The sequence below is a fragment of the Pholcus phalangioides genome, unplaced genomic scaffold (genome assembly GCF_987345545.1).
Source record: "Pholcus phalangioides strain wild (caught in Gottingen) unplaced genomic scaffold, Ppha-v1.0 ptg000037l_1, whole genome shotgun sequence".
Classification (NCBI taxonomy): domain Eukaryota; kingdom Metazoa; phylum Arthropoda; class Arachnida; order Araneae; family Pholcidae; genus Pholcus; species Pholcus phalangioides.
In genome coordinates, this window is record NW_028301624.1 from 2,374,630 (window position 1) to 2,396,798 (window position 22,169).

A 22,169-nucleotide genomic window follows, 5' to 3' on the forward strand; every position below is an offset into this window, starting at 1 on the left:
TCAAATATTGCTTTTCGATATAAAAATTCCCATTGAAAATGCACACGTTAATTGCATGTAATGTTTAAAATGACTATGTTATACAAAGAATAAATATTTAATAAGATTCTAAAATAATTTTCTACTCCCGACAGAATTATTTTGGACAATATATGTTTTTTTTCTTATAAAATTTGAATAAAGCATAACATGAACATTGAATGGAAAACTGTGGAACGATTTGACATTCTTTGATTCAAGATGATTCTTGACCTTCCAAAATTTCTTCAACTGCTTATATATATGCATTGATATAAACTATCTGCTGTACTCTTTTTACAACAGATAAGTGTTTAAAAAAGTTTATTACATCATGTATGTAATGTTGATTTCTGTTATTATTAAATTATCTAGATAACCACTGATACTTAAAACAATACTCTTATTGCACATAACATTGAAATATATCTAGCGATCAAAATACTAAATTGTAGGACTAAAATGTCATTTAATTTGGCAATGCTAGCTTGTATATGTCAAACTTGGTTTATTCTTACTTTTGCACTATGATATGGTACATTTACTAGTATTTATAATGCAATGGTTTTCCAATTGAAGCTGTATTCAAACGTGCAAAACAAATGCTTTGGGTATCAAGTCTTGTCAGCTCTGCTTTGGTTGAAAATACTCTTTAAAGCTGTGTGAATTTATACACACTGATCTAAGAAATTTTCAGGCGAAAATAAATGAGTTTAGTTAGTGCATTAACAGATGCTGCGTCAGAAATTTTATATGGAATAAAATTTTGGGCAGATCAGAAAATTTAAAATATCAAAATATATATTTTTCCTCAGTAATTATAATTCTGAATATAAAACCCTTTAATCTAAATAAAAGTAAGTATTTTGTTATTTAACATATCTATCAAGTTAACAAAAACTATTTGACATCATTGACAGTAAGATTTTGATAGTTTTAATACCGAGTTAGTTTCTGGGGTCAAAAACCTAACCCTGATGCCCTATCATACATATTTTGAATAAGCAGCTCTAATCCACTTTACAAATTGAACACAGGTAATGAGTAGCTTAGATAAATAAACCATAAAATTATATTTTATATATTCTAGACTAGATATGTTGAAAAATTCAAAAGTGCAAATTATAATTAATATTTTGTTTTAATTATTGTAATAAATTAATGTTTAAAAATAAAACATTGTAATATGCCAAAAAGTAAGTTTTTCATCATGTTGTACACCTATTATGTTCAAAACATTATCAAAAGGCATTCATTTTGACGGTTTTCGACAGTTTTTGACGGTTTAAACCAGTTTTTGACAGTTTAAACCAGTTTTTGACACTTGTCAAAACCCAACCCTGGCCAGAGGTAAAGAGCACCATGTCATAAAAGGGAAATGTTATAGGAGAGCCGTTAAAATTTTTTTTGGTTTATGTATTTCTACGGATCTCACTTGTTTTATAAAGTGAATATCTGTTATTTATTGAAATAGGACTGTGTCCTAAACCCATGAACATACTACCAAATAATAGCGTTATCCCAATATTGATGAAAATGGACATAGTCCCCTTCACTTCTGGCATACATACAGATGAATATTTAAATTTGAACCTCATATACAAGAGTACAGCAAACATGAAAAGTTTGTAATAGATTGATAATCATGTTATACATAATTTCATAATTGTTGGAAAAAAAACCCCTTTTATTATGGTTCACAAAATCATGCTATATTACACACACTCAAATAACAAAAACACACTAACCTGTGAAACACTTCCCCATAGACATAAGCGAGAAGATCAGCCAAACCGCCAGTTCCTCTAAGAACCACAACCGGGAGCTGTTTCTTCAGATGGTCAAGTATCAATCGCGCACAGTCGTAACCTCCCTGTATTAGAACTGCTACAACTGGGATCTCGTTCGAAGTCAATGACGAAAAACTGTTACAGGCTGGAAGATTACAATTATGAAAACTAATTAGCTAGAACATAAAACAAAAAAATACTCGTATTAAATTTCTCATTAAATCATTAAAAAAATAATAATCACAAAAAACGATTCCACTGGCTAGTACATATACTCATATTTTTAAAAATAATTTTGACATCAAAACATGCTGTTAACCGTAGCTGTAATACCCCATATCTATAGATCATAATTGGGGTCCAACATGAGAGATAAATACTGCGCTTTCATGAACCGAGTGAGAATTTTTACCAATAGTGCAGCCAAAACATCAGTGAAGTTACTCTACAGCAGCGGTTCTCAACCGGTGCTCTGCAGAGCCCACCGCTCGAGGAAAATATAAAAAAAAAACAGTAATTTAAAAAAAATTATAATTACTTTAGAATAATAAAAATCAGTAATTTTGCTGAATCAGTAAAAAATAGGTCTACCTAAATTTACCAAAAACTTGTCCCTTCTATCAGCTATCGAAAAAAAAGTGCCCGGGTGGTGCACACACACATGGTAAGATGCTCTTCCACCATGAAGGTTACCATCAAGGTCCATGGGTTCAAATCTGGGAAAGAACAATGAAAAATTCTTCCCTTACTGAGCCTGGAACGGCCACCAATAGATGACACCTACATTTCCCACCCAACTCCACTGATTGGAAATTGCTTAGTGGCAATGTATCACAGGAGTTGGTGTGTGGTAAAGTAGCTTTTGAAAGAGCCTAAAATAAACCTATCTATGTTCTGGTTCAGGAAAAATTTAGCCTTTTGTTTATACATCACTGAAATCAACGTTTGTCAAAGTACACATTTCAGTAGATTTTGGCAACAATTCTATTTTGCAGTTCACCAATGTATCAGCGCTTGTAGATCGTCATTTAATCCAGATGTTCTGATAGAAGGGGGTGTAGAAACTAATAGGATTATTTTTTCAAAATCAAATTGTTGCCCTAAATGCGCTAAATTTTTTAATGCCCTATAGTGCATTTCCCCTGAAAGTGAAAGGATGTAGGTTCGATTCCCCACAGAGGCAGTTGAATTTTCTCTATATCTTCGCATCATCCAGCTATTAAAAACCTTTGTGTGGATAACAGAGAGTGACATCCTCGGTATATCAGTTATATCCAAGTTCATGGACCCCCAAAACTGCTCTAAGAGCCCCTGGTTAAGAACCACTGCCCTACAGTGAGTTCACAACAATTTTGAATATACTATTTCATTGAATATGCATAGTCTGATCCATTTTATAACAAAGTCGAAAGAAAAAAACCAGAAAAAATATTAGTTATACACAAACTTTGTTCTATCTGTACCAGCTTGATAAGCATAGCTAAGCAATACAAAATTCACAGGAAATGGAAAAACTGTTATATGTAAAAATCTGTAATGTTTGTGTTTGTTATAAGCGAGTTCAAACTGTATACTCATAAATAGGGCTTTACAAATAAAAAATACAATAAAAACATTTGGGCACTGGCCCATATTTTTAGGAGCAAATTAATCCCCCCAAAATCTTTTTCAACTTTTTTCTGATTTGGTGGAATTTTTTTTCTGTTAATAAACTCGCTGACATGACATCAATTCCGAAAATTTTGTGTCACCCCAGGTCACAATTTAACAATCACACAAAGATTTTCAGTGTCGCTTCCAACTTTTTAGTCAACATCTGCACCGTAGAATTTGTGATTTGTCAAGCCCTACTCATGAAAGAATTCAGATATTTCAGGAAAGGAAACAGCTATAAACTTTGAAGCTAAAAAAAATAAAATAAAAAATATATATACACATATTGTAAAAGTTTCATATTTTAAATAAAATACTGCAAACAAATTAATATGTGAACTGGGGATACTACAATATTTTTTCACTACACTGATTATTACAGCTGCCTATGGCACTGATATTGGTGAGTTTCGACAAAAAAATTTAATTTTCATAATGTATATTTTTCTATATATATATCTATCTAGAAAGACGAGTGATGAAAATGAATGGAAAAGACATACATTTCACAGCGCTATCTGCCACATCAGAAGTTACGAACTCAGAGCCCGTGGATAAGTACTGCTCCAGTTTTAAAAGAAAATGATTGATTCCTGTTTTACTGACAGTGTTGTCTTTCACAATGAGGAAGTGAGAATGATCAGAGTTCAGTTCAAATTTATTCTCTTCTGGCTGGTTGCCTTCATTTTCGATCTCAACTCTCGTGACCTAAAAGAAAAATAATTATCATCAGATTGTTCCAGATGTTGTTCACGGGAATAATGCAAATCAGTTTGATTCAAAAGATGAACCAGCTTACACAGGCAACATTACACTACAATAAATAAAAAAAGGCTTACAACAAATATATTCCAATTTAGTTTTTTTTTTTAAAAAAAAAAGTTATTATTTTTGTATTAAACAAGACATCAAATATTACATGTACCTTGCCATCGAGCATGTCTCCATATGATATAAGATCCTCTCGAGCGACTCCGATCAGAGTAATTGGTGGGAGGGATGATTTCGACTGCGCTGGATGCTTGTGGCATCGTAGAGCTTCACGTCTCAACAACTCGTTGTGGACAGCATCGCCAATAAGTTTACTGACACCAATATTCATACCCTGAGTCATTATCCACATTTCTGTTGTGTTCACAGCCTGAAGAAGAAAAAAAACCGAAAGTGCAAAATTTTATTACAACGTTTCAGTTACGTTTTCAGCATGAACACGGAAGAATCTTCTTTAAATTGATATAACTTAGAATTTCAGGCTTTTCCCATCAAAATTAGAATTACTAAAACCTGATCATAATGATAATTATTTTTGAGAGTATTACAGTAGAATAACAGATGTCGCTCATAATGGACAGCTAAAAAAATTCTAACAATAAAGGGTGACCCATACTGCTAGCCAGCCAGAAAAATAACGATTAATGCAGCGTATACGCAGGCTACACATCTTTTTCCCATTCAACTTATGTTGAAGGATTTTTTATTTGATATATCTGTATGCTGGAGATAAAGGACACTATGTTTATTTTTGTCAATGTTGGTATGATACTATTGTAATTGATATAGTGCTATTAGATAATTTATAATTGATATAATACTATTGTAATTGATACAATGCTATTAGATAATTTATAATTGATATAATACTATTGTAATTGATACAATGCTATTAGATAATTTATAATTGATATAATACTATTGTAATTGATACAATGCTATTAGATAATTTATAATTGATATAATACTTATTGTTGCAATATTGATAAAATGCTATTAGCTGCCTGGCAGTCAAGTGGTTAGGGAGCTATCCTTTGACTGTGCAGGTCTGGGTTTGAATCTCGATTTGGACATGGATGTCTACTAAAACTAACAAATTCTCTGGGCAGGTTGTGCAGATCTTTTGGAAATTTGCGAGGATCACATTATTATTAAATAATAATAATAATTTGCAGTACTTTATTTACACTACAAATAAGTATTTCTTTACACTCAAAAATATTTTTTTACCCGGGCTTACTTGATTGAAAATAGAGCGAAATTTCAAACCAAAAACTGAGCATTGACACAAGTTGTTCACAATTAACTTAGTTTCCCTGCTTTTGTGTCACTCTCAGGGCAGCAACTAGGAACCAGTCACTTGTGGGATCTGATTTCAATTTACCATCCCCTCACCCACAATTTTGACCGAAAAAAAGAGTAAACACAGCATTCTTCCTGGTCCAGAGCACAGGCACCAGACCCCCCTGCCCCCGTCTTTCCTTATAGTTGCAGCCATGTGATCAGCATTTCAATAAAGATCTTCAACTGTACAATGAAGTGCCCTTAAAATTTTAGGATTTTCTACCGATGGTTGATGCTGGAGAAAAAAATTATATTAAAAAATGTAATTGATAGCGTATATATATATTTATCATATATTGACAATATTTGATCATTTTTTGCAGTGCCTCTTGTCTCTCAATGCCCTAAGCACATGCTTAGTTTGCTTAATGGTTAATCCGGCCCTGGATAGATGCCCGAATTGATATTTTGCACGTCCAAAAAACATTAGCCTACCAAGTATTCTTATCGGGTTTATTTAGTTCATAAATTACAAAAAATATGTAATTTATTTGCACATAAGAAATCAAAATTTTGAAAGAGATACAGAAATTCAAAAGCAATTCAGTCATCAATTAAATATCGACAATCAGTCAAACCGCCTAATTTAATTTTCTGCCCTGTTGGCATTGGTAAAGAATATAGAGAGAAACGGTGTCACTCTCTGCTGTTAATATGAAGTACAAAAGCCTGGATAACCAAGCAGAGATCAAAATGTAGTTCGGAAAGAATATTCACATTCCTCTATGGCAGTGGTTCTCAACCTTTGGAAGCCTGCGGCCCGGTTTCATTCAATTTCGTAAGTGAAAGGCCTGATCAAACAGTCAAACACATGATTAACGGAATGTGAATGGGGGAAAAGGAAATGGCAGATGAGTCGCGGTCCGGTATGAATGATGTCACGGCCGGGCGGTTGAGAAACACTGCCCTATGGAGAATCAAACCACCAATCTCTCACTGTCCGAGCAAATGTACTAACCATTGAACTACAGAAGACAGGCATTTTCCTTCCTTAGAGAGCATATGTACGAATGCTGAACGGAACTGCGCATGGATAGCCTCCTAGCTCAGCTAATAGCTCTTACAATGTTAGCCCACAGATGGTGACACCTTTACTCTTTGTTTCTCTCACTGTTCATGAAGAAATTGCCAAGTTGGTGTTCACCCAGGTCCGTCTTTAGAGCCTCATAGGTCTACGTGATTTTTCTCCCTTCCCACCTGAATCTACCAACCATTTACATACTTAAAATTAAAATCATAACTGTATTTAATTATACTGAGGGCCCGTGTCAAAAGGCCACAATAATGAAATCATAACCGATGGATATGTATGTGTGAAATTTTTTTTGTGCCCATACAAAAATAAACTAAAAAAATATATATATACAGACGTGTCAACTTTTGGAATTCAGAAATCCGAAGATTCTTCCGAAGGAGGGTTCCCCCCCCCCCCCGGCACTCATAGACTTGATCAAAAAAAAAATCACATTTTTTTTTCGAAAACATTTTTTTAAAATAAATTATGAAAAAGTTCCATTGCTCCCCCCCCCCCCCGAGCAGAATATAATTCCATGTCAGTCTTTCCATGCAGAATAGAGAAATCACATTTACGTATACTGTTCATAAAACATAAGTTTCCTTTCGTGGATGCTATCAGTGATTGATAATCTTGAGTGTATGAACTCTCAAAAGCTTTATATTTAGCTGTATATAGCTTAAAGTTTTTTTTTTCTTTTTTTGAAGACATAGTTAATCGGAGAAAACAATTAAAAAACTTCAAAATACAAAGCTGCTGACGAAAAAACTTGTGTTTACCGCTTGGCTGTTAATGAAATACAATAACGATCATACAGGAATTTTGGCAACCAAGGTCATGCCCCTGATAAATGATTGCCGATAAACACTATGTAAACAAAGTCACGTCTTTGCCAGTTGCTTAAATGTGGTCACCAAGACTTTTTTATACGGCTGCTCGATGGAAATGACCACGGCTGTCCTCTATGGGTGTTTTCCCTAACGACGACTACTTTCATTGACGTCACGACTTGAAAGCTCTCTAAAATCTAATTTTCTGCGAAAATCTGGAGAGCAGGAGGAAGGATGAAAAATCTGGAGTCTCCCGCCTAAATCCGGAGAGTTGGCAGGTCTGTATATATATACATATAGCTGCGATAAATGGCTATGCTCATCAACAGCTATGTAATTATACAAATGTGATTATTATTATTTAAATACTTGATACCGGCTGAGTATACAAATTATTTGATGCTATAATAAATAACACATACCTTGATGAGCCCACTCTGGAAATGCTCCATCTGCCTGTTGTTGGTCCAAGTGTTTAGAGATGAAACATTCGACACTATGACCAACACTATGCGAGGACTTCTGATTTTCCATTTATCGTGCAGCACAGCAGCGATGTCTTCCATGTTGACATCATGAGTCGATCGCACAAAAGGACGGCCCTAAAAACAGGTGAAGAAAAAACTTTGTAACAAAATTGGTAGCCAAACATTAATGCAATTTTTATTCAAACGAATAAATGAGAATTTTACCGGATCTTCATAAGAAGAGTGCTTCCAGAAGCACAGATGATTCTCTCCGGTTAAAACCAATGATCGAAGTGCAGGGCCCTCGTCACCGAATGCTGTCGATGGTGCAAAGCTGATTTGCCTCTCTGTTTGAGGTACATACTTGTGTTCGGAAACTTCATCATCATCACTTCTGGCATCCTTGGACGAACAAGGGATCTCTTCAAGCTTTGTCGAAGCATCCCAATCCTGACGGGAAGAATTTGGTACAATGCTAGTACGCATGTTGACATTGAGAACACAAAATTTTCTAAATCAGACTCCAATTAATAATTTGACAAAGAGATTAGGCCCCAATTGTTTAGTCCCCGTGGTGACCCAGCACTCGCTAAGTCTAGATTATCACTGCTTTGGGCGGGATTACATAGAATATCCTCTTTCTATGGCTAGCGAGGCTTTCAATGACCAGGGAAATAGGGGTTTTGTGTGATACATAAACTTCAGACATTGGCCAACTGTGATATATAGTAGAATCTAGGCTATCTAGCTCGCAACTATATGGCCACGTCTCTTGGCGCCATGATATCGTGAAATCATTGAAGCTGTCACCAAACTCGCTAAGTTTGTTGCCAATTTGTCCATATTTGCAGAACAACATGTTAATTTTTATTTCTACATAAGACAATGACTATTGACAGGCCAAAAATGACAAATAACAACTATTTACATAATTTTCATAACAATATTTATTTTCTTCGACTTCCTTTTTCTGTAATAGATTTTTAAAATGTACAGTACAGTGCATAACATTTACATTATTGGGGAGTAGGAAGTGAACATTTATAGAACTCTGGCCCATCTGGCTTTTCTGTTATCTGGAACGCCCTTCTGCAACATTAAGTAGGATAGACTGATAAATTCAGGCAGGCACAGATTTTGTACATTGTCTCAGGAGGAGCAATTGCATAGTTTCAGTGGATCTGCCCGTATTTTACAGGACAGACCAATTTTTTTCTCATATTAGTCTGCTCTTCTCATTAATTTCCCTTGCATCTGTACTTGGATTCAATGCCAGCTTAGCATAGTTACAGGGTGTTTTACCCTAACAAGATGATACTTTGGACCAGGGTGTGACAAATCCCAGGCACCAGGTCGCCATGGCAACTATAAAATCAGTATTTGCGAAATTAGAGCTATCACAGCGGCTGCTCCTTTGCATTCTGGGTCATGCCTCTGGTCACTCACATGCTTGCAAACTCTGTAGGTCACTCATTTTGGCACTCACTGACCAAATGCCGCAGCGTATTCATGGTTTTACCACCTGTGGCCTATTACAGTTAACCATCAGTTTATGAAAAATTTGGTTTACAAGCAACAAAAATTGATTTGGTTTATGAACACAATAGTCTGAAAAAATAGACCAAATCCCAAAGAACAGTGAAATTGGGAGCTGACCCTCTGGTCCCCTCCCTTTTGCTTTGGCCTAGCTTGGCAGAAGCGACTTACATAACTGCAAATTCGGTTTAGAAGGTATTGTGGCCAGGCTGCTTTGCAGGCAGAAATTTCAAGTGTTTTGACATTGAGATTAATAGAGTGGAACCTCCATAAACAGACACTTCCTGTTAGTAGACTCTTTTATGAACTACGTCAACAGCACTCAATGTTTTTTTATCTTCCACTGATGGTTACTCCTCATTAGAAACAAAATCTTCTTCCCCAAGGGTGTCCATTATCAAGAAATTCTACTGTAGATAGAACAATATTGGTCTGGCTCAGCCCCCTGTATCTACTCTATAATATAAAATCACAAACTCGAAAAGGGCCTGTTTCTAAGCAACCGAAATTAGTGACAATTTTATGTTACGGAAGTCTGTTACGTTTTTGTGTTACGGAAGTCGTTTACGATTTTGGGTCAAGTATTCATTTAACTCTAGCATATATCGGGACCCATTTGACCCATCGGGACCATGTTATGTGCATGTACCGAGAGACTCCCACATCCTACAGCAGGGCCCTTGGCTGGAATATAGATGGCGAGCCCCAAACCAGCTTTTCAGGGGCCCACTGTGGTTAATTTATAGTGTGAAAAATCAAAAAGTGGTAAGAATCGTTGTGGCCCCTGTCAGCCCTGCCCTTGGGGGGGGGGGGGGTTATGCCGAGAGGTATGTATATAATATACATACAACATCAGTGCTCCCAACACACAGGGTACGCGGGGTATAGGTTAAAAATTTTCATTTCCAGGGGGTCCTTGATGGATCTCATTGTTTTCTTGCTGCTTTAACTCCCAACACACAGTGTCGGGGTACCCGGGGTATAAGTTAAAAGTTTTCATTTCCAGGGGGCCCTTGATGGATCTTATTGTTTTCTTGCTGCTTTAACATTGAAAAATTTGCGATAGCGGAAGCAAAAGATGTATCCAGTCTGGAGGCCTCCCCCCCATAAAATTTGTGAATTCGGTCACGGGTAGTTGCATGGGTGGGCCTGGATTTTATTCGTTGGTAAAACGAATACAAATGAAAATTTTTCATGGCACTCGCAGCGGGGAATGACGACAAGCTTCCAAGTTGAGGCCCCATGTTTACAGGTTTCATTTTGGAGCCCTGGATGAATCCGATTCTTTTTTGTTGTTTAACATTGTAGAATTTGCAACAGCGGAAGCCAGAGATAAATCCAGTCTGGATTCCCCACTAAAAATCTGCGTATTGTGTCCCCGCTACTGGATGTGGGGCCCTGAATTTTATTAGTTGTAAAATTGATAAAAATGAAAAATTTTCGTGGCCCCTCACAGGGGGGTGTCCAACAAGCTTTCAGGTCAGGGTTCCATGAAAATGTTGACAGGTTCTAATTCGGTGTACCTGGATGTATCTCATTGATTTTCGTTGTTTAAAATTGTAAAATTTGTAACACATCGGTAGCCCAAGATATATCGAGTGTGGGGCCCCACTAAAATTCAGCGAATTGAATCTGCAGACCCCAATGGGGAAGTTTTCTGGGGGTACTTGATGAATCATTTTTTTGTTCCTTTATTATTATTTTTATTAAAATTCGCTTCTTCAGTAAGCTGGTGCTTTCACACGTCTCTTTCCATAGCACGCTGATGAAGTGGGGCGAAATAAACACGATATATTGTGAAGAGAAGTGGGGGGAGGGGTGGCCGCCAAAGGCCCCCCCCCTCCAGTAAGATACAAGCCTGTTATCTCTCATACAGGAGCCTAGGAATATTTAGTTGGAATTGTCTCAAAGGGGAAAGTGTTTTCATTGCCACTATGATGATTTTATAATTGGTTTTACATGTTATGTGCATTACAGCGTAAAAAGAGTGTTGTAAAAATTGACACTATAAATATTCCAGGTCCAACGAACCTCATACATCACTCGTTTTGTAACTCATATGCTTTGCGAATTCCAAAGGCCACTTGTTTGGTAGCTCACTAAATTGTTCCCTGTTACCCTAAATCACTCTTTTGGGTATTCAAATTCTTGCACACTGTTTTGGACATGCACATACTCAGAGGCCGATTTATGGTTTTTGCCGCCTGTGGACTACACATATTTTGCTGCCCACCTCCCATTCTAGTCAATTTTATTTCGACCATCAAATTCACTTCCTCGTGATATAATACACTTGGCCTCCACTCCTGTAAATATACCTGTGTTTTTAAGTCACTCTTTGATTGCTCGCATGCTTGTGTACTTTTTTGAACACAATCCATGATCACTTTCTAGGCCACTCTTTTGATCATTCATATTCTTGCACACTCTTTTGGTGACTCCCATGATCGTGCACTCTCTAGGTGACATTCTCGATTACTCAATGAGATGGTCCCTCAATTTCTAGGTCATTGTTTTGATCAGTTACATCTATTCACATACTATTTTTGTCACTCAACTCACTCTCCAGGTCACTCTTTAGCTCGCTCTCATGATTGCACACTTTCGGTTCATACATGTGCTTGCAAACTCTCTAGGTCACTCACTGACTTCATCGTTCACTGAGCAGAGGTGAATTTATTGTAGGCTATAGGCCTACAAATTTCGTTACTGTGGGCACAACTCACTAAGCTCACCTGTATATACACTATTGCAAATGCTCTAGGTCACTCTTTTGGCCATTCACATGCTTGTGCACTTTCTTGGCCATACGCCATGGGTGGAGTCGACTGATCTAATGTATATATGTATTGACATCATCATCATCGTGCCCCCCCCCAGACTTCCAAGTCTACCTCCGCCTATGCCATACACTGACCTATAGTCTTTTTCTCTCTAGGTCACACTTTTGGTCTCCCCTATGCTCACACATTCCATAGGTAATTTTTTGGTCACTCCCTGACCTGGTTAATCTCTCTCTGTCATTCACATGCTTTCAAACCCTCTCTAAGTCACTCATTTGGTTAATAATCCTTCGTTTTCTAGGCAACAGTGAATTTATGGTTTTACTGCCTGTGCGACCCGTGAAAATTTTGCAGCCCTTCTCTCTCCCACCACTCATTTCTCAAATTTGCCACCCCTTCGGGACAGCCGCCCGCAAAGCTCCCTCCTTCCCTATAAATAAGCTTTTGATTCCACGGGGACCATGCCCTGGTGAGGCCCCATGCGATGAGATTGTAATACCATGAATATGACTCATTTCAACATGAAAATTCAATAATTAAATCTCTCAACAAAACACAGATAATTATCAAAACCTTTTCCGACCATTAGATATAATATAAAAGAAAGAGGATATATAATATAATATTTATAAAGAGAGAGAGAGAGATAGCCGCCTACATCGACTTCCGGGCTAGATCGGGCTTGCCTCCTCCTTCGAAGTTTCAGCCTGAACATCCATCCAGTCCGCCGCATGAAGCTGTTTCTTCGAGTCGACATCGCGCTCCAATCGGAATTCAATTTGTCACGGGGTAATTATGAATTATATCCGCTTTATAATCATTAGCGATCGATTGTAAACGGCGGAGTTACATCATATCCTCCCGGACGTCTATATCAAAAGCACCCGCCGCCGCAAGAAAGTAATAAAATAACGCATTAAAAACAAACAAAGACAATAGACGGATGCCAATGCTGCTGCCCTCTATTTTATATTAGAAGAAACACACACATTTCCTGGTTTCCTTATTTCGCCGCCGAGAATGCATATTAAAAACACAGGGTTGTCTCAACCAGTTGAAACGAATTTATGGGGTGGGGGGTCGGCTTTGGCTACAGCCAAAACCATCTCTCCCTAGGGTCGTCTTAAGAACATCGTGGGCCTCCGGGCCAAGTGGTTTTCGTGAGGCCCTACCTGGTAAATTCTAGTAAATTTTAATCAGATTTCATTTTTATGAGGCCTCTTCCACTCTTTAGGCCCCCGGGCCGTGCCCAGGTGCGCCCACGCGTTAAGACGGCACTGTCTCTCCCATTTCAAGAACATAGGCGGAGATAGACTTGGAAGTCTGGGGGGGGGGGGGTAAGGTCATTATTGCTGGGGGGGGGCACGATGTCAATTCATATATGCACATATACATTAGATCTGCCCACTCCACCTTTGATGTCCCCACGCCCCCCCCCGTATCTCCGCCCATGTTCAAGAATAACTATGCTATGTGTAAGATTTTGAAGCAGATGTGGTTATTATATAGATCTGCTATAGATGGCGTTGCTATAGCTCGGAGGGGACGGCAAATTTTGAGTAATGAATGGGCAAGAAAAAAGTAGCAGAATGGAAGAAGGGCGGCAATTTTTTTTTCTTGTCCGCGTTCGGTAAAACCATAAATAAATCTGCCTCTGTTACAGAGCGGGGGACAGTGCCGTCTTAACGCATGGGCCCACCCGGGCATGGCCCGGGGGTCTCAAGAGAAGAGGGGGGCCTCAGAAAAATGAGAAGCAGTTTAATTTTTCGAGAATTTGCTAGGTAAGGCCTCAGAAAAATCACTTGGCCCGGGGAGTCAATGACGCTCTTAAGACGGCCCTGGCGGGGGATTAGGCCCGGTAGTGGTGTGACCAAACCAGTTACATAGAGAATTTTCGAACATGAAATTCACCAAAATAGTGACTTGGAGAGCTAGGGACCAGGTCAGCGAGCAGGAAAAATTTCTGTAGCAGGACCTCTAGGCTGGGCTCTCTTTTGGCGCCCCTCCCCCTCGGTCAAACTTTTCACGGGCCCTTCTATAGTTAATTTATAGCGTGAAAAACAGAAAAACATTAATAAAATAATTATAATTATAAAAACTAAACGGGCCCCTGGGCTTGAGTCCTGTCAGCCCCACCCATGAGGGGCCATGAGAGTGACCCAGACATTTTATGACCGAAATAGTATGCAAGCAAAGGCAGTTGAATTTTCTCTCTTTCCTAAATATATCTTCGCATCAGCCAGCAAGCATGAGAGTGTCTAAAAGAGTGATAAGTCCAAAAGTCCTCTAGGTTCAGGAACCTATGGTTAGGCCAGGTCGGTGACTGATAGTAAGAATGAGCTAGAGCGAAATTCATGTTTGTATTACCATATATAATTATTAGAGCCCGGAAGTTAAGGGCCCTAAAAATTGTCGAAGGCGGCTCTAAAAATGCCTAAAATAGGCACTATAAAAAAAAGGTATTTATAATTTATGGAAGGAAGAAAATATAACTAAATCACGTGGTATTAAAAAGAAGGGCCAAAAACTAGCGGAAAAATTGGTTGCACTTAATTTATCTACTGTTTTAATTACAGTTCAAGGCCGTTGCGAGAAGGGGGGACTTGGGTGTGTCTGATCCCCCCGAAATGTGAGAAAAAGATCGATAAAAGGGAGAAAGATGGTCAAATCTATTGTTCTATCACTTTGGTCCTCCCCCGAAATGAAAGTGGTCCCTCCCCACGAACGAAATTTCTTGTTCCGGGCCTGTTATAGTTTATAATAACCACGTTATTATTCAAGTTAAATTCCTTTAAAGCCAAAAATAAATGTTAGTGGACCCTCAGGATTAGGTGAATTCCAGGGCCACCATTACCAGACGCGGAGCCCGTAGAGAGAATGATCTGTGGAGCGCCTTCGAATTGCGAATAATTCTTGCTTATATATTTGTTGTATTATTTGGAATAATCATTATCATTTATATGGTTGAAACATAAGCTATACTTTGTTCTTTTGCTGTAGAAAAATTTAGTTTTTTTTTATATTACCACATATGCGGGACTCCTTCAAGTAAGGCGCCTCAAGTAAGGAGGGAGGGGGGCAGGTGGGTCTAGTACCCGGGGTACTGGACAGAAGGGGTGCCGAATTTCGCTGCTTCAGCATTAATTACTCAGAGGCGCCAAAATGTATTCTTGCCCCAGTTTATACTAGTCTAGTTTCGGTGTTTGTTTCCTGTGTGTGTCTATTTATGCTTTGAAGTGATTCTTTAACACAATTTATATTCCGCACAATTTCAACTATACCAGTGTTTCTCGACCCTTTTTCTGCCCATGACGACCCCCCTTCCCCCTTTCGGATCATATTTTCATCTCGTTGGCCCCTGCCTTGTTTTATCCAGGACTTCCTACCCTCAACCAGGACCCTTTCATACTTATCGAATTGAATTTAATCAAAACTAAATTTAATAACGAACAAACTAAGACTACCTCTGGAACCCTGGGCTAGGCACGGATCCAGGAATTGGGTGATACAAATTAGCTGATTTCGGCTCTCAAGAGCCAATTATATGGAAAAATAGGTCTATGTAAAATACGGGACGGTCCGACGTACCTACACAATAAATCGAATCACCCGAAACCCTCTCCCCTGTGTTCTCATCAACCCTGGGCTAGAGTTCAGTGTGCTTTTTTCTTTTTTAAGGGTTTTGTGCATGTTCTGGGGCCTCCATACTCGGCAAAAAGTAACAACTTGCATATTTAAGTACTTGCATTTGAAAATCAAAAATCATTGTACTAAATCTCATTATGTAGGCCTACCTCCATGGATATGAGGCCTGATACCACTCTAGAGATATCTCTAGGGTAGTATTGGTCATGCCCACATAGGCCTATGGGTTAAGATGGACATGGTCTATGGACAGCTCTGCTGGATTCTGAAAGTATGTAGTCACATTTCCCCCCCCCCCCACCATATTTCATCTAAAAGCTTAATTTCTTCACGGCTCTCTGTACCACACCTCACCACTTGTCGTGGCCACCCTAGAATATTACTGGATCGCAAGGGCGCCATATGGCCCCCAGATTGAGAACCACTCTATCCCCCCACCATTCGTAGCTGAAGATGTCTGGCTTTCGCTCAGGCGAAAATCCATTGCGGGGGGCGATAAGATCGACCGCCCCCCCTCCTAAAAGCTGGATAATGTGGGAAAATTTGTCTGTCCCGTAAAATACGGGACGATGAAACGAACTTATTCGCCTGTTCCGTCACATTAAATTTATGCCAGCGTCATCTGGGGAACAATACTTCAATCTCAATGCTTTTTTACGCGATAGCTAAAATTTCTATGCTTATTTCAAAATAAATAATAGTATTTCTCTCTTATTTGATTTTGGTATTTGAGTTTGCTAAAATTAAAATAGAATTTTTTTTGTAATATAAAATTATAATTTACCTTTGAATATACCTGCCTTACGTGTTGGAAGTGAAAGAAGTAAAAATGCCCGAATACTCGTGTTTATGTATGCTTCTGAAGATTTTGCCTACTCTTTGTGTGTAGAGTCTTTTAAAATATGAGATCCGCTCTCATTCCCAGACATTGAAATATCAATGATTTTTTGCACTGAAAACATCCAAAATACATTTAAACAATTATGAAATCATAATTATTTTTGGTGACGGTTGTAATTATTCAATGAAATATTCGATCTAGGACTAGGGTGTTGCTCATTGGTTTGAAAACTTGTCACTGGCCACGGAATACTTAAATGAACCAGAAAAACACCACAGAGAGGTCACTTAAGTGATTTGGAAATATGCCACGGGACACTTAACTCATCTGGAAATGTGCCATGAATCACTTAAGTCATCTGGAAATTCACCGCTTATTTTTACAGAATTTGGTTTGAGGTCGCGAGCCGCGCGAGATGACTTCGAGGGCCGAATTTGACCCTCAGGTTATGGTTTGAGCATGTATGATCTAGCACAGCGGTTCTCAACCTCTTTTGACTCGCGGAACCGTTTTTAGTATATAATTTCTACGGCGGAGCCCTGTTTGACTCGAGGAGCCCTTTTTTGTACATACTTTAAATGGCAGAACCTTGTAGGCCTCCCTTATTCACTTATCTATGAAATTTACTGATTCATTTTATTTTCTTCGAGTCGCCGCGGAACCCCATGGAGGAGCACTGGTTGAGAACCACTGATCTAGCATTTCCCATTAATACTTGGATGAAAATCACCATCTAAGTCATTTAAGAAGCACGAAATTTTTTATCGAGTGGTCATGACAGGGTGGTACTGTATAACGAGACGGGACTGCTTTGGTGATGGGATTTAACTAGTTGCTTTTTATGACAGTGTTTCTCAACATATGGTCCGCAGGCAGACTAAATTCTAATTGAATTAAATTTCATGCATTGTATTTGTTTATTAAGGGTGCGAGGGGGGGGGGGTTGTCTAATCGTTTCGGACATTCTACTGGTCCTTGTACTCAGAAAAGTTGAGAAACGCTGGTGTACAACGTTCAGCAGAATCCAGCTGGTCTTTCATTTCAGCCCCCCGGGGGACCGGATGAAAGTTATGTCCGCGTCTACATCAAACTAATGTAAATGACCTTCACTCCTTAAAAAAAAAAAGAAAAAAGAGACTTATTTAGGCATTCAAGAAGCAATTCCATAATCAAAACGGAAAATATTTGGGCAATGTTTGGACATGGAGCGCGTGCCAACTTGCATATATCCTTCCTGATACCAAACATCTGCTGGCCTCCGGGCGAAACTGGTTTCCTTTAGAGATAATAGAGGGGCCTGGTAACTAGTTAATCGTCCGATTTAGTTAATTAACATGCACAAAGACGCGCAACACACCGCCATGTCGCGTGTCCTTTTCAAGAATATTATCTGGTTTTTTTTTAATGAATTATTATGACTTATTTTTTTTTTTTTGCTCACTTCAGATTCGTTATCCGCTTGCTGCAGGCGATATACATCTTCGTCAATGGCATCACCTTGACTGTCTCCCCCTAAACAGGGAGACACTATCCTATTGCACAACATGGTCACCTTTTATTCTATCTTCGTTCCATTTTAAAGATGGAATTTTTCCATGAAACGTCTTCGAGAGATCTCACAACCATCTTTCAACTAGGCATCACAGACACGGCATCCGATCCGACTTGCGCTCTTCGGTTTTTTCGGCCGGGTTCAATGACGGTCAAGGTTCCCACAGTCAGTATCGATTGTTTTCTGGTATAAAAATGGCGTCCTTCTACTACTTACTGCTCATCTGTGCCCTCGCCAAGGTCGTCCGTGTAGTATTGTGTAATAATGACTTCTTTTTTTTTATATCCATTAGTAGGAATTATCATGTTGACGGAGCGGTTTCGTCATGCATGTATCCGGAAATCGTAAATATTTGGATGTGGAGGAAAAAAACAACGTTAAAAACCCACGCGATAACTTGTTGCTTCATAAAATACCACGAACTAAATACTAAAGGGTATTAAAATAGCTTGTCCTCTGCCTCGAGGTCGAAAAATTACCAAAATAAGTGAAGGGGGTCTGGAGGTTTCGGTCCATAAAACAAGATTTTTCAGGAGACTAAAAAAGAAGATGTGACTAATTACATTATTCCCCCTCTTTATGCTGGGGTCTTTCATCCTTTATTACAGCGGACTGAAAGCATTTGTACCTCTGGGTTTTCGTGGTTGAAAAGACCGTACCGAGCTATAAAACAGCGCACAAACATTAATTTCGAATTCTTTGGACTGAAAGTGTTCAGTTCCCCGGCCCTTCAAGTGGTTTTGATTCAATATACAGGGTGACTAATCAAAATTGCGTGTTTTGAGCTGTCTACAGCTCCGAAAAAGCTAAGTTATGAAGTTTATGGAACGTCCTAACGGGGGGCGGCTAAAGCGAGGGAGCAAGGGGCTGCAGGTTGTAGGAACCTCCAAAAATTTTTTAAAAAATTTCTAATAATAAAAATTAACATGATCTGACGCTTTTGAGCCATACCTTGCAGAGGAAGATGGTGGAAAAACTTGAGAGAAAAAAAACAGACAGGTCCTGGGACCGTAATACCAGAAACAAGAATGTAGCTCTATTGCAAGGGGTAAGTGCGCATTTTGGTGCCTTCACGAAGTAATTTTTCTAGAAATGGAGCCAAAGGAAAAATTTGACTTCTAACTTTCTGGAGCACCAGCAACGCTTTTGAAATAAATTTCTTAATAACCCCCCATACCATCTTTACAGAATAACGATGGCTCATCAATAACAGCTGTAATGGGAACTGAGCCATCTGGCATAGTTAAGAACGGCAGAATAGTTCGGGATCAAAAACCAGGAAAACCTTATTTAAAATCGGGACAGTTTCTTTACAAGTGGGGCGTATGGCAACGAACATTTTGCTCGGTAAAAGTGGTATGCGGCTTTGTTCTAAAGAGAAATCAGGTTTATCTCAAGCTCCTCCTTGATTGGAGCCCTACCAGTCTTCCACCAGGGTAGTTTTTAGGGGGCAGCAAATGAGGCTTTGTACCAGGGCGGCAGGTAAGTTCGAACAGCCCCTGAAGAATGAAAAAAGAACGAGAATGAGAGAGAGAAAAAAAAAATAGATGAAAAATTCACTATAAGAGGGTATGTTCACTTTCAGTCTTTGAAGGAGGGGCCCTTCAAAATCTGCAACCTCTTAACTAAGACGTAGGGTTACCAGGCTTCCTCATTTTTAGTGTCACTTTAAGCGTTCTCGTACGTTTCCGAAATTTTTCGCCTCAAACAAGGAACGTCATGCCCTAGTAGGATCGGCCCGTGCATTACCTCGCCCATTCAGAAATAAACGAAATGGGTGAAATATCACTTAACACCCGATTCATTAATAAATAACCCCCCCCCCCCCGTTAAAAAAGCACGAGTGAAATTGCTAATGATACCATGCGTATGCGTCTTTATTTTTAAGTTTCGGAATCTGGTAACCCCTACTAAGACGTTCTCAAAGCGATTTCGGAGTTTTTTGATCTAATGGTGAATGTGATTAATTATAATAAGCGATTTACCACACACACACACACACACACACACACACACACAGCAGTGATTCCCAACGTGGGCATTAACGCCCCCTGGGGGGCGATAGAATGCTCCAGGGGTGCTGTAGAAGCTACGGGTATAACATAGGATCCTATGGGTTAGATTGCGTTGCGGGACGATGGGAGAAGAAAAATTTCTGTGGAAGGGGGAGATGTGGAACAAAAAAAGTTGGGAAACTATGATATACAGGATCCACAGTAAACAGGGGGTATGTCATTTTACTGGTGAACCGTTGATCCTAGAGGTACACTTACAATTAGAAAAAGTTTCCAAACAACGTGTATTACTCAGGTATGTCATTCATGTTTCAAGGGGTCGTATAGGTATTAAAATAGAAAAAAATTAACTTTTTTTTATACAGTCTCCGTGCGCCCCAAAAACCCAATCATTAAGTTGTTACCCTGTTTTCCCTGACGCCAAAAAAAAAAAAAAAAAAAAAAAAATCCACGTTTTTAAGTGCAATATTGACTGAAATATTCGAATTCGAAAAACGGATGAAAGTCGGGAAAAAATAGCTCTAAAAATGCAGAATAATCGTTTCACCCGCATTTAACGCTGTTTCCCCCACCCAAATTTCCTCCTTTTTTCGAATATCTCAGTGAATATTGTATGGAATTTTTGTTGTTGTTGTTGGCATCAGGAGAGACGGGCAACAACTTTGGGTTCTGGGACACACGGGGGACTGTATAAAAAGTTATTTTTATTTTATTTTAATAACTGTAGTATAGTATAGAACCGAGCACGCCCAGGCTCTGTCGCTTTTGCGATATAAGCTCATTGATCGTGAGATCGTGGGCGTGCCGGAAAAAAACTCAAGCCGGCCGGGACCAACATCCACATCCCCACATCCAAACCCCCAATCCCAGGGCACATCACCGCTCGACAAGCCAGGACAGCATCGCGGGAGCAATCCCCCCTCAGCCCCGCCGACGCGGCCCACAACGCCCCAACACGCCCCGCGAAGGGAGACTCCCGACCATCCTGACGAACCTCCACCGCGGACACGAGAGAGAACCCTCCACAGGACGGGGACACCACCCCCACCAAGAAAAACACGGACGCCTCGCAACAAGGGCCCCAACCGACGCGTCACTCCCGACCACGCACGAAGCCACCCGACCGCCGACACCCATTCCCGCCCTTCCTGCAACCCCACGCACCCCCGAACGGTCCGCCCCCCCCTCACCCGAGGAGCCACATGTGGGCGCGACAGTCAAAGCCGCAGTTTGCCAAAAGACATGTGCCACATCATCAAAAAAAGAAAATACTACAGATATATTAAATTGGTCCTCTGCAGCCATTGCCGAGAGAGGTATACCGTGAAGTGCTGTGAACTTTGACTCTTACGGGTTCTCCGCATCATCATCTTCGTCGGCGAGATCTTGTTCTGCATAATCGACTCCTCTGTTGACCAGTCTGACAGATCGGCTTAGTTGGCCCCTGTTTGCTGATGTTGTCTCCTCATCTGCGTTGTTATCCAGTTTGGCTTTTTCTGGGCGATTTTTCAGGAATCTGACCATTTCCACCAGCTTCCTTGTAGATTCAGGTCTGTCAAGGATTGCTTTGATCCAGGCGGTCTCGTATTGTGCTTTAATAACTATACAACCCCTTGAAACATGAATGACATATCTGAGTTATACACGTTATTTGGACACTTTTTTCTAATTGGAAGTGTCTCTAGGACCAACGGTTCGCCAGTAAAGTGCCATATCCCTGTTTGCTATGAACTCTGTATACACAATCATGCTAAGATTTGAACAAATTAAGCTGTCACTCTTAAGAACGCACGTGTAATTTAACCGCTTCTGGTGGTATACCATACACCACCATCATTATATACACCACCATCATTATATACACCACCATCATTATATACACCACCATCATTATATACACCACCATCTT

General features: G+C 39.4%; 1 protein-coding gene across 2 annotated transcripts in view; it reads right to left on the reverse strand.

The window, feature by feature from the left end:
• LOC149065901 (transient receptor potential cation channel subfamily M member-like 2) overlaps positions 1 to 18,357 on the reverse strand; it is a 62,964-nt gene extending 44,607 nt beyond the window's left edge. Inside the window, exons 1-6 of one of the 2 annotated variants that reach the window (XM_089253403.1) lie at positions 18,135 to 18,357; positions 8,114 to 8,338; positions 7,844 to 8,023; positions 4,387 to 4,602; positions 3,965 to 4,169; positions 1,767 to 1,953 (exon numbers count right to left, since the gene is read on the reverse strand). In XM_089253403.1, coding sequence (XP_089109529.1) covers positions 1,767 to 1,953; positions 3,965 to 4,169; positions 4,387 to 4,602; positions 7,844 to 8,023; positions 8,114 to 8,338; positions 18,135 to 18,239 — 1,118 coding nt within the window. In that variant the 5' untranslated portion in view covers positions 18,240 to 18,357. Of the gene's footprint in view, positions 1 to 1,766; positions 1,954 to 3,964; positions 4,170 to 4,386; positions 4,603 to 7,843; positions 8,024 to 8,113; positions 8,339 to 12,865; positions 13,082 to 18,134 lie in introns of those variants that run through there. The other variant, XM_089253404.1, reaches the window with a different exon arrangement.
• Between the last annotated feature and the right edge of the window lie 3,812 nt (positions 18,358 to 22,169).